Raw genomic sequence first — 13,112 nt, 5'->3', positions numbered from 1 at the left:
AAGAGGTTGGCCTTACTATGCTTGCCAGGCTGGCCCTGAACTCCAACGCTCAAATGAGCCTTTTGCCTCAGTTTCCTAAGTAGCTTGGATTACAGGCATGTTCCCCTATGCCTTTTGTTATTATCACAAAATATGCAAGGGTGGGCACTTTGTTTTTAAAAGTTTGGTATATAGTTCTGGAGGCAGCTAGGCAGCTTTTTCCCGGAGGGGCCTGGACACTTAATAGCAATTCAGTGCCAGGAGCTAACATAGTACTCAAAGAGCCCCTCTCCAGAGAACTCTATGACTTAGGATTTTATGTAACTGGAGCCACATAGTGGGCATTTATTTTATTTTTCTAGCACTTTAAGTTTAATATTTTATTTTCAAAATTTTATGCTGCTTTTTAGGAGTTTACCTTTTTTCCCCTCCAATATTTGGGAATTTCACCCCAATCACACTTGCTTCCCAGTCCACACTTCCACCCTTGTGCCCTCAGTAGTTTATTTTTAATTGCTAATTTTAATATAGTGTTCTGCTATATGCACATCACCACAATATGTTTTTTAATTAAAGTTTTTTTTATTATGTATGTATAATTTTCTTGCATGCATAACTTTCCATGCACATGAAAGGCCCACTGAGGTCAGAAGAGGGCACTGGGTCTCTTGAAATTGGAGTTGGAGACAGTTGAGGGCTTCCATGTAGGTGCTGGAATCGAACCTGGGTCCTCTGTGTGAACAGCCAATGCCCTCCACCACTGAGCCATCTCTCCAGCCTTAGTTTTCTATTTATCTGTTAGTGGGGTTTGGGCTATCTCTGGATGTTAACTATTACAAATTTAGCTCCTGGCCGCTTGTTTACAAGTCTTGTATGGGTAATGTGCACTTGTTCCTGTTGGAGGGGTACCAAGTTACAGAATGACTTGTGTTATCATACAGGTTCCCAGGACCCTGAAAACCTAACAAAGGAGGGGAGGGGGAGGGAGGGGGGGAGAGGTGTCTGGTTGACATTAGTCATTAGGAGGACGCTGACTTTCAGTGACATCGTCACTTCCCAACACTCTAGGATTCAGCTTTGTTTCTGGTTTCTCCTCAGCCTCCTTCAGAGTTAAGGGTGCAGTGGTGGCTTCCTCCTGCAGGTGGCAGGAGAGGGCAAGGTCTGAAGGTCCAACTCCCCGCTGCTCCGGACAGGAACCTTCAGCAGATCCTGGGGTTCCCTTTATGCCAAAATGGGAAGACTCAGCATTTTTGGGTCCTTGTCCTTTCTCAGGTTCAGCAAAGCAGATCGGCAGATCTCCAAGAACTGAAGGCTCCAGTAAAGAACGTGTGTTCATTAGCTTTTATCTTCCAAGCGCCTACAGAACAGCCCACCAAGATCTTGTCAACGGCTTTTCTAGTCCAAAGTTTCAAAGTCCTTCGAAAATCCTCACCAAAACACATGATCAGGTGTCTCCCCGCAATACCCCACTATCCTGGGACCAGTTCCTGTCTTAGGGATACTATGGCTGTGGTTAAATACTGTGGTCAAAGCATACTTATTATCTGGGACTGATTCATGGTGTGGGCTCTTGCCTCCTCGCTGTCTTTTTTTTCTTTTTTTTTTTTTTTTACGTTTAGGAAATGCTAGATGGAGACTCTTGTCTCTCTCTCCTCTAAGAACGGAGTGGCCAGGCAGTACTGAGAACAAACGACAGGTATTTTATTTGTCATGTGAGTCCAAAGAATTAAGATCCACTATCTCAGGGTTACAGTGACAAGTTGTAAAACGTAGCTGCAGGGAGACGTAAGTACAGCTGCAAGTAAGAGTGCGCCCAGGCCCGGGTCACGTGACCACATTCCTTCCGGCCCTCGGGAAACAAGGAAGCCAGATCAAAGGGCCCCGCCCCGCCGCACTAGCGCTCTGCTCCTCCAGCGGCAGCTAATTAGCATAGGGCCCGACAGTTAGCTGAAACCCGAAGCCGGCGCTCCTCTCAGCTAGGAGGTAAACAAAGATAAAAAGAAAGTTAGATCCCCGGTGGCCTTGGCACCTGTTTTGTAGCCTGTCACCTTAGGACACTAGCAGAGACCCGCCTAGTTAACCCCCCACGTCGCCCACTCCACCCGCAGATGGATACCTTGGCTTTCACAGGCAAGTCGTCCTGAGGGAATAACATCTCTGAGTACGGCCACTTGGAGCCGTCAAGACTCTCGCCGTCTTTACAGAACCAAGAACAAGCCAAGGAGGATCAGAGATGGTGGAATGGAGGCCAAAATAAAGATCAGGCGGAGACCTAATTCAAGGCTCCGGCTTCAGGGGTTGAGTTTTCAGATTACTCATTCCCCAAGGGCCCTGCCCCACACCTCCCAGAGTTCTAGGGTTAGGTGAGAACGGGCCTCCTTCAGGGCTTGGTAGAGTTCACTTTTTTTGGCCCAGCCCCAGGACCGACTGTAGCTGAACAACCTCTTCATATCTATGTGTGTGTGTGTATGCATGTATATATATATATATATATATATATATATATATATATATATATAATGTATTTATGTATATATGTGTGTATGTATATGCATTATGCATATGTGTGAAATTTATGTATTTATGTATACATGTGTGTGTGCATGTATGTATGCATGTTGTAGGCTCAATTTTCTTAACAAGTATATTTTATTACTTATTAACCGAGAGTATGTCACTTATAACCCGACTAACCGAAACAATAGGAAAAGAGGATTAAAGAATACAATAATGAAACCGTAAGGATATCAGTTCTGAGGAATGATTCTCCTGGCGTAATCAGCAGGATTTCTTCTTCTGGAACCTGGAGCAACCGGAACCTGGAACCTCAGCAGGAGCCTGGAGCCCCAAAGCCTCTCTAGGCGGTTTCGAAGTGGAGCGATGAACAGCCCAAACTATCCCAAGTCTCCAAAAAGCCCCGCCTCCAGTTCTGGGCTCGTTTATACATCTCCTCCCAGAGTCTATTCATGGATCTTTTCAGCTGGCAACAACCATGTTCCCGCTCAAGATGGTTTGCCGTCTAGTGGACTAACCTCACCTGTTCTCTCACAAGACCGTTCCCCATCCCACACTTGGGATTGTAACAAAAACAGATTTCTCTCTCCTTCAGTATGCTATGTATATATATGAAGTGTACATATTTATGTGTATATATGTGTGTGTGCATGTATATGTTATGTATATATATGAAATGTATATATTTATGTATATATTTGTGTATGTTTTGAGCCCACTGCTTGCCTTCTGCACAACTTTCCCACAGTAATACCTTCTCCCAACACAGTGTTTGTATTTCCTTTCCTGCTGGTCCAGAAATGTTGCTTTTCCTAACATGTCTCCTGTGGGTATGTTGAAAAAAAGAACCTAACTCAAAAGATGGGTGAGCAAGGATGGGAGGGTGATGCGTGGGCCGTAGCAGCTCAGAACAGGAAGTCCTGGTACAGAGCCTGATGCACCCACAGCCTCGAGAGAGGTGCAGCTGTGGCCTCCAAGGCTCGCAGAGAAGAAAGCAGTATTCCCTCTGGCTTCTAGGCATGGCTGGTGTTGTAAGGGGTGGGGCTATTCTTCGTTGTGAGCCTGTAATGTTTCCTATTATAGATGTTGGGTAGAACTGATGACTTCTTCCAGGACGCATGTGATCATGTTTTCTATATGTGACTGGGAAGTTGCACCCGTGAAATCTCAGCAATGCTGCTGCTCCAACGAGGTCTACCCAATGACAGCACGAGTTGACACACTTATGTGGATGGGGAAATTTCACAAGGCCCCTCCCCCAGATGACAAGCTATGGGTAACTAATAGCTGCTGAGAGAAAGAGCTCCCTAATAGGGTATCCAACCCCAGCCTGGAACATATATGCACGGCTAACGCCAAATGGGCTGACCGGGTTGTATTTCTATATACACATGTATACATGTGTGCACATATCACACATATATTTAATAATAATATTAAGGGAGAGGCCAGGAACTTGAGAGCTTGAGGAAGGAACATGGGAAGAGCTGGAGTGACTAGATAGAGGAGTAGAAATGATATAAATACGTTCCTTGTGTATGAAATTTTTAAAAATCCAAAAAAGAAAGAAAGGATGGCTTCCTTCTACAGATGCTCCTTCATCCTGTACTCAGGATGCTCTGGGACTGGTCCCATCCCATACCTGACTGTGGTCTCTGCCGCTTGAATGAGGTCGGGCCATCACCCATTTCTTCTCCATCTGTGTTCTTAGTGGGAACCACCACACGTGGCTTCCTGCCCACAGACATGTTAATTCCCTCAGATGTCGGGAGAAACCAGGGAAACCAGGCCTGTGTACACGATCTCCGCACGTAAAACCCAACTCATCTGAATCTGAACTCAGTCCCGTGCTCCTTCTCTGGGCCATAACTCTATGCAGGACCACATCCTCCAGGGCATCCGTGGGGCCAGAACCAGGATGACCTCAACCCCTCTTCGCTGTATTTGAATGTGTCCCCCAGTGCTCACACATTAGAAAGTTAACCTACAGGGCTCAGAGAATGAAGGGTAAGACGCAATGATGTCACAAGGGCTCAGCCTCCATGAATGGGTTAAAGCCATCACCACAGGGCTATGCTTCTGTGGCCTGACTGGACTTGTCACAAAAGCCAGGTTGGCCTGTGGCTCTCAGCCTTCCCTGTTATACAATCAGACGGATGAGCAAGAAGGGCTTCTCTGGATGCAGGGCCCATGTCCTTGCCTTTCCTGTGTCCAGAGCTGTGAGACACAATCTCTAGTCCTTATTTTTAGTGCCCAGGGTCAGACGTTGTCTTTTCTCACCACCTCAGGACCCTTTTCCTACCTGTCAGCTTGGTAGCAGCCACATAGGGCCTGTGTTGACCACAGGGCGTTCTGTGTTCCCCCACTTACCTTGTGTTAGAGATTAGCAGCTGCGGCTTCTCTGCCTCCAGAGCCCTGAGCTCTGCAATCACCTCATCACTGAGAGGGGCCTGGTCCAGCCTGCAAGCACAAGAGGGGGCTGTTTCTTCTGGCATCCTCCACAGGATCTTGAGAGCTCAGGGTCCAGGATTCTGTTGTCTGTGGGTGGAGCCAGTGAGGCGGCTTCTTCAGGCTTATTCTTGACCAAAAATCAGAACAAAGGAGAGAGCAGCAGGCTGAGCAGAGGGAGCTGTGTCCATGAGGCAATCTCAGTGGGTTTGCTCAGTGTACAGGAGACCTGAATCCAGGATGAGAACCATTGGAACATTCCAGAGCTGATATGAGGGGCTGGACCTTTATACCCACTCCCTACAGGTCAGTTATTGGAAGCAGACTGTCCCAGGATGGGGAACATGGCCATAGGTGAGGGCACACTTGCTGACAAAGGGCACCTCTGTAGCCGTCAGCATTCCTGTGGCTGGAGGTCATGGCTGTGTTCCCAAAGGGATTCTGGGGAGTTCTTCAAAGTGAACACATAATGCTGGGATGTGAGGCATCATGGGACATGAGGCTTCATGGAATTAACCAGAAAGAAAGAGCCTTGATGTCATTCTCACCTCCCCCGTCCTTTCCTTTAGTGATATGGAAGGAAGCCTTGTCTTACCCAGGAGCCACTGCCTGAGGTCCTCTGGTCCCCTTCTTCTGACCCTCAATTCCAGGGTTGCTGATGCTGTTAGGGTAGTGATTGCTTTCTCTGGGTTTCTGAGTCCTCAGTCCCTAAGCATGGACACATCCCTCTCACCATCCTGCTGTGAGGCACAGACAAGGCAGGAGGGCAAAGGCTCCTGCACTTGTGAGAGGCTGCGCACTGTCATCTTCCTGCTCTATGGGATGCTCTCCCTGTGGAGGGCGATGGAGCCTTAGCGGTCACGATTGTTCTGCCTCCAGGAGGGAAGGAGGCAGCTGAGACTCGCATGTAACTGAGTTGTCTGGAAGGCGGACCTGTGGCAGAGGCCAGTTCTGGACATGCCTTTCAGTGTGGGAGGAACAGTCATGGCTGAAAGCAGGCTGGGAACAAAGGCGCCAAGCACCTGGGGCAGTTCCAGCTCCAGAGGGAGGAGATCAGACTTCACTGCCCAGCTGTGCCTGTGCATTTGATAATGGAGCAGAGAGCTGGAAAGATGCTCAGTGGATACGGCATATATGGCTTGCTCCTCCAGAGGACCTGAGTTCAATTCCCAGAACCCACATCAGGTGGCTCCTATCAGCCTGTAACTCCAGTTACAGGGGATTTTGACTTCTATGGTCTCTGGAGGCATCTGCACATTTTGTTTGTTTATTTATTTATTTTGATTTTTTTGAGACAGGGTTTCTTTGTGTAGCCTTGACTATCCTGGACTCGCTTTGTAGACCAGGCTGGCCTCGAACTCACAGAGATCCACTTCTCTCTGCCTCCCAAGTGCTGGGATTAAAGGTGTGCACCACCACCACCCGGCGGCATCTGCACTTGTATATCTCACCAGTTCTCAACCTGTGAGTTGAGATCTCATGGGGGGGAGGGGGTGTCAAATGACCCTTTTACAGAGGTCACCTAAGATCATTGGAAATGTCAGATATTTACAACTCATAACAGCAAAATCATGCTTGTGAAGTAGGAAATAAATAGTTTTCTGGTTGGGGGGTGGTGGTCATCAAAACATGAGGAACTGTATTAGCTTCACAGCGTTAGGAAGGTTGAGAACCACTGATGTATAAATACATATAATTAACATAACATCATCATCATCAACAACAACAATAATAATAATAGAGTTGGAGCAGAGATGTGACAGAGGGAAGTCCAGGGCACAGACCTGCTGGGCGTTTCATGTTGCCTGGAAGACGCAGAGGCTCTGGGTACAGGGGTCTGGAGTCTCTGGTTCTGTGAGCCCAGGAAGGGCCCTGGCCAGCGACCTCTGGGAAGTGTTCCTGTATAAGTGGCCGTGGGCTCTGCTGGGGCGGTGGACGGGCAGGGGAGTCAGCTCAGGGATGGCATGAAGCAGCTGCTTAGAGAAGGACCCGGGTCTCAGGGGCTGTGACTTTCCAGGTTGAAAGCTTCCTACCTTGCTTGAAACCCAAGGGCAGAGGGAATGGAACAGTTTCTGGTACAGAGGATCATCTCAGTTTCCTGTACTCTACTCCTGACTCTTCAGGGTTTGGTGCCCTTTCTGTTCTGGAGTCTTCCCTCACTCTGCCCTTGCCTGGCCTGGCAGCCACAGGTTGGTCTAACCAAGTCTTCTTTCTCCTTCAGGCCTCAGAAAATCCTCCTTGGCCATTCAGTAGAGTTACCCCTCTCACAGCAACACACTCTTACAGTATTGTTGACCCTACAGAGTTCTTCAGAGCTTGTCAATACAGAGCCATGAGCTGACAGATGATCTATATTTGTCTCTTTCTACACACCATTAGGAGGACAGAGCCTGTGTGTTTGTGATTGTATCTCTAGGGTCTGGACCAATGCTTGACACACAGGGGCCTGATATGAATGCATGCATGCGTTAGTTATTGAATAAATGACTGAAGTACTGTCTTGGAGTAAGGCAAACCTGGGAGTTCCTTAGCCTGGTTAATATATTAATCCCACGGTTCCCAGATGCCCACCTTGTGCCGTTATAGTCCATGAGGTGGGTATAACGTTCTATTTAATAAATGAGAAAACTGACTCTTAGACAAGACAGTGACTTGCCCAAGTCACAGGGTGTAAATAGCACAGCTGGTCAGGAGCCAAGCTGACTATACGTTATCTGTCCCTTTCCTTTTCTATGGCCTGTCAGCTGGTACCCACCATATACCTCCCTGGACTCCTGACACAAGATGCCTACTTCCAAAAGGGGATCTCAGTGTCATGCTTACTGCAGGATGCTGAGGCTGCAGGCAGGACTCCTGAGCCCCTCAGACAGCTACCGCAGGATGCTGAGGCTGCAGGCGGGACTCCTGAGCCCCTCAGACAGCTACCGCAGGATGCTGAGGCTGCAGGCGGGACTCCTGAGCCCCTCAGACAGCTACTGCAGGATGCTGAGGCTGCAGGCGGGACTCCTGAGCCCCTCAGACAGCTACTGCAGGATGCTGAGGCTGCAGGCGGGACTCCTGAGCCCCTCAGACAGCTACTGCAGGATGCTGAGGCTGCAGGCGGGACTCCTGAGCCCCTCAGACAGCTACCCCAGGATGCTGAGGCTGCAGGAGGGACTCCTGAGCCCCTCAGACAGCTACCACAGGATGCTGAGGCTGCAGGCGGGACTCCTGAGCCTCTCACACAGCTACCGCAGGATGCTGAGGCTGCAGGCGGGACTCCTGAGTCCCTCACACAGCTACTGCAGGATGCTGAGGCTGCAGGCGGGACTCCTGAGTCCCTCAGACAGCTACTGCAGGATGCTGAGGCTGCAGGCGGGACTCCTGAGTCCCTCACACAGCTACTGCAGGATGCTGAGGCTGCAGGCGGGACTCCTGAGCCTCTCAGACAGCTACAGCAGGATGCTGAGGCTGCAGGCGGGACTCCTGAGCCCCTCACACAGCTACCGCAGGATGCTGAGGCTGCAGGCGGGACTCCTGAGCCCCTCAGACAGCTACTGCAGGATGCTGAGGCTGCAGGCGGGACTCCTGAGCCCCTCAGACAGCTACCCCAGGATGCTGAGGCTGCAGGCGGGACTCCTGAGCCCCTCACACAGCTACCGCAGGATGCTGAGGCTGCAGGCGGGACTCCTGAGCCCCTCACACAGCTACCGCAGGATGCTGAGGCTGCAGGCGGGACTCCTGAGCCCCTCACACAGCTACTGCAGGATGCTGAGGCTGCAGGCGGGACTCCTGAGCCCCTCACACAGCTACTGCAGGATGCTGAGGCTGCAGGCGGGACTCCTGAGCCCCTCAGACAGCTACTGCAGGATGCTGAGGCTGCAGGCGGGACTCCTGAGTCCCTCACACAGCTACTGCAGGATGCTGAGGCTGCAGGCGGGACTCCTGAGCCTCTCAGACAGCTACCGCAGGATGCTGAGGCTGCAGGCGGGACTCCTGAGCCCCTCACACAGCTACCGCAGGATGCTGAGGCTGCAGGCGGGACTCCTGAGCCCCTCAGACAGTTACCGCAGGATGCTGAGGCTGCAGGCGGGACTCCTGAGCCCCTCACACAGCTACTGCAGGATGCTGAGGCTGCAGGCGGGACTCCTGAGCCCCTCAGACAGCTACCGCAGGATGCTGAGGCTGCAGGCGGGACTCCTGAGCCCCTCACACAGCTACCACAGGATGCTGAGGCTGCAGGCGGGACTCCTGAGTCCCTCAGACAGCTACCGCAGGATGCTGAGGCTGCAGGCGGGACTCCTGAGCCCCTCAGACAGCTACCGCAGGATGCTGAGGCTGCAGGCGGGACTCCTGAGCCCCTCAGACAGCTACCGCAGGATGCTGAGGCTGCAGGCGGGACTCCTGAGCCTCTCACACAGCTACTGCAGGATGCTGAGGTTGCAGGCAGGACTCCTGAGTCCCTCACACAGCAGCAGCACGCCATCATCACCCAGGTCATTCAGCTTCAGGTCCAGCTCAGTCAGGCTGGATCCAGCACTGGCACTGAGGCCAGGACTGTGCAGCAGCTGGACGTGAGGCCACAGTCGACAAGCAGATGATCACTGTCAGCTTCTCCAGGGCTCACTGCTCTTGGGAAATGAGCTCAGGTCTCCCCTGTGAGCCCTGGCATGCTGGGCTGGCAGTGCTTGGCTCTCTGGAGAGCCACTTCTTGTCTGGGTGGGTAATTCCATGCTTCCCACAGCTGAGCTGCCGGAGCAAGGGAGTACAGACTGGGACCACTGCTCTGCTGTCACTGGCCAGGGCAGAGCTCCACAAGGCCCAGGACAGCTCAGTGGCATATCCCAAGACGTGAATTCTCCAGACATAGGATAGGGCATGGTCTCACGCATTACATAAAATCTTAATAAAGCGGGAGTCCATAGAAACAGAATAGAAGTCTGGTCACCAGGACAGGGGGCAGGAGGAAGTGGGGAGATGGCATTCCCTGGACCTGCAGTTTTCTCCCCTAATGCTTCACTTTGCCTCTGTGTTCCTCAGCTCTCCTTTAGCCACCTCCTTGGGAAGTATGCCCCTCCGGAGCCCTAATAGGCTGTTGTTAGCAATAGATAGTGGGCTCCTTGATGAATGCCAGTCAGTCTCGTGATCCCCAAACCAGAGTCCCATTTGTTTATCATTGCCAGTCTGGAATCTGTCACAGGCATAAACAGGAGGGGTCAGTGAACACTTGATGAATACCAATCCTCATGCTACACTCAGGTTTTGCCCTCCAGCCCCACTTTAGGGGAGAACCCAGAGCAGATTCACCACAAGGTCCTGAGTTGGCATCCAGAGCGCATCAGGGTCGTACAAAGACTCTGCACTGCAGAGCAGCTCAGTGCATTCCCACTTGGGACCAGCTCCTCCAGGCTTCTGTTGAATTTAAGATTGGAAAAGAGAATTGTTCAACTGGCATCAGAGATAGGGGTCCACTGTGTCTGAGAGGGAGGGGAAGAAGGAGAGGGGAGAGGGAGAGGGGGGAGAGGGGAGGGAGAGGGAGAGAGAGAGGGAAAGAGAGAGAGGTATGTTAAAATTCCTTTATGCTGGAGAAGAGGCATACAAGGCATACTAGGCCAATCTAAGCTACAAACCCCAAGAGGGTACGAGCAGCTCCATGTCTGCTCTGTGAAACATTCATTCTTCAATACTACAGACAAAACCAAACAAGATACAAAAAACAAAACAAAACAAAACAAAAAACCACAAAACAAAAACAAAAACAAAAAAACCCGAAACCAACCCTTCTCCAAACCAAAACACCAAAACACAGATTAAAAGTAGCCAACTCTGACTGAAACAAAAAGTATAGAATATTTTATTCCAATTTTACAGAATCAAAGAAATGTTAAATAAACCAAATACTGAATTCTAAGGGATGACAGTTTTAAAAAAAAGCTTTATTTAGGTTTTACTTCATGTGTATGATTGATGCCTGCTTGTTTGTGTGTGCACTATATGGATGTAGGTGCTGTCAGAGGCTAGAAGCAGAGCCTGGGATGCTCTGGGACGGTAGTGACAGGTGGTGTGAGCCATCTGATGTGGGTGCTGGGTCCACATCCTCTGCTAGAGCAGCAGGTGGTCCTAAACCCTGAACCATTCCCTCCCCAGCCCTCAGAGGATGGCAGGTCTGACGCATGGTTAGTGTTTATACTGACTGAACGTGGAGGGAAAGATAGGGCATAAAGGTACAGAATTGCTTATTCATTTAGTCAGCAACCAGATGCATTTTAGCTTTTTTTTTTTTTTAAATAGGGTTGAGTGTATCTCTATGTAGTCCATGGTGCTCCTGGCCATGATGGTCAAGGACTCCAATGCGAGCCCTAAATTACAGCCTTTTAATTTCATATGATCCCATTTGTCAATTTGTTCCATTTCCTTGGTGACTAGAGTCAGAAAGGCCTCACCTGTGCCTACACTTTCCCCACTTTCTTTCTAGCAGATCCAGGGTTCAAGTCTTGTGTTAATGTCTTTGGTGCATTTGGAGTTGGTTGCTCTGCAGGGTGAGAGTCAGTCTCTCCATGAAGTGTCTGGTTCCTGCAGCCGCTCTTGGTCACAAGGCTTTCCCTTTGTCAGTGAGTACTTTTGTTGCCAACGAGTATTTATTGCTGGTCATTTTACTTTGGAACAAAACCTCATTTTATCATCTAAAACATTTTGCATCTAAAGCATTTTTATTCAAGAATGTTTTGAGCTAGATATGTTTGATAAGCTATTCAAGAAAACACTAAAATAATGTCAAACTCTGTTATTATAGGATGAAAACATTGCCAGGATAGGTGGTTAATTTATCACAAAATGTCATTGTTAGATTTATAAACCGTAGCCTATTTTGAGGTGTGGTTCCAGAAGTCTAAAGTCACACACGTGCTATGTGTACTTTGTAGAATCATTTCTAGCTTCTCTGGGACTCTTTAGACTTGAGACAAGCAAAGAAACCATAAATAAAATTAAATTTCTCAAGCTTAAATATCTGATAAAATATTTTAGGTAACACTTTAATATATACAATTTTACACTTAGTCTGCATCTGTATTTAGTGTGTAGTCTTACTTGCAAAAGCTCACTATTTGTTGATGTACTGTTGTGTGACTTTTCTGGGGAGACATAAAGTTAACATCTGCCCCTAACTTCTGACCTTACCACAGCACAAAGAATGACTCACTAGACCATATTTATGAATATACATGAATTTATTAGCGATTACTCATGGAGCAATGGAAGACCCCAAACATTTACAGGGTCCCTTTCCCTGAAGCGCCCCACCCCCTCTAACCAAACTTAAGCTACCTCTGTCCCAGAATTGATTAAACTTTTGGTTTTTAGCGCCACCTAGTGTCCGAGAAGCAGAACTGACTCCACGCTCTGCTGGTCAACGTGTTTACTTACAGCCTGTCCTTGCCCTTAGCAGGGGTTGTGCTCATTTGGGCAAAGCTGTCCATCTCGGTAACGCTGCTTGTTTCCCTGCAGTGCGGGATGTGGGGCAGACGCTTTCAGGCTTGCTGCAAATGGAGGTGACGAGGGTTCAGAGGTCTGGTCTCATTCACCAGCGGATACACAGCCCAGACCAATCATGGCGGCCACGCCTTGAAGGAAGCACTGCTCCCTGGTTAAAGTAAACCGCACTTTCGGTGTGGCCATGTTTGCCAGTTCAACCACGAACCTGTGGCAACTCGTACCACTAGACCATATGGACGAGTGTGTAAGATCAAGAACTGACACTGTGATGAAGAGTGATAAACTGTTTGCACACTTCTAGGACTTGAATGACGTTGTCATATGGCGTTGGGAGATGTCACAGCAGGAATTACACACTAGGAGGGAGAAGGGTACAACGTTAGATCAGATTTCACTAAGTGGAAATTCCACAGCAATGCTGGCTGCAGAGGATAAGGGCTTGAAGGAAGTGGATTTCCTTGACTTTTGCTAGATTCTGGCTTTTTTCAAATCTTTAGTGTTTAGATTATATAAAACCAAGTTTCTGATAAAGGGAAATACTTTTAAAGATATACACACACTTTTAATGCAAATAATGATTATTTTTGGAATAAAAAGGGTTTTAAAAAAATAGACTTAAAAATAAAGATGGTTTTGAATTTTTAAAAAATCGTAAATTTTTGAAGTGTCAAGAGCCAAAACTTTCGGTTTTTAATTTT

The 13,112-nt window shown here is 48.9% G+C and overlaps 1 protein-coding gene across 1 annotated transcript; it reads right to left on the bottom strand.

Moving 5' to 3' along the window:
- Positions 1-1,632: 1,632 nt before the first annotated feature.
- LOC311586331 (NACHT, LRR and PYD domains-containing protein 1a-like) lies at positions 1,633-12,597 on the bottom strand (the record flags this gene model as incomplete). Its single annotated transcript, XM_084762294.1, has 5 exons — positions 1,633-1,955; positions 4,136-4,227; positions 4,864-4,953; positions 7,765-7,811; positions 12,514-12,597. 5 exons carry the CDS (start codon positions 12,595-12,597, stop codon positions 1,900-1,902), a joined length of 369 nt encoding a protein of 122 aa, XP_084618420.1. The 3' UTR covers positions 1,633-1,899.
- Between the last annotated feature and the right edge of the window lie 515 nt (positions 12,598-13,112).

This window comes from Acomys minous (genome assembly GCF_964271855.1).
Source record: "Acomys minous genome assembly, chromosome: 16".
NCBI classification, from domain to species: Eukaryota; Metazoa; Chordata; class Mammalia; order Rodentia; family Muridae; genus Acomys; species Acomys minous.
The sequence above is the reverse complement of the archived record's forward strand: the minus strand, read 5'-3'. Positions and strand labels throughout refer to the sequence as shown.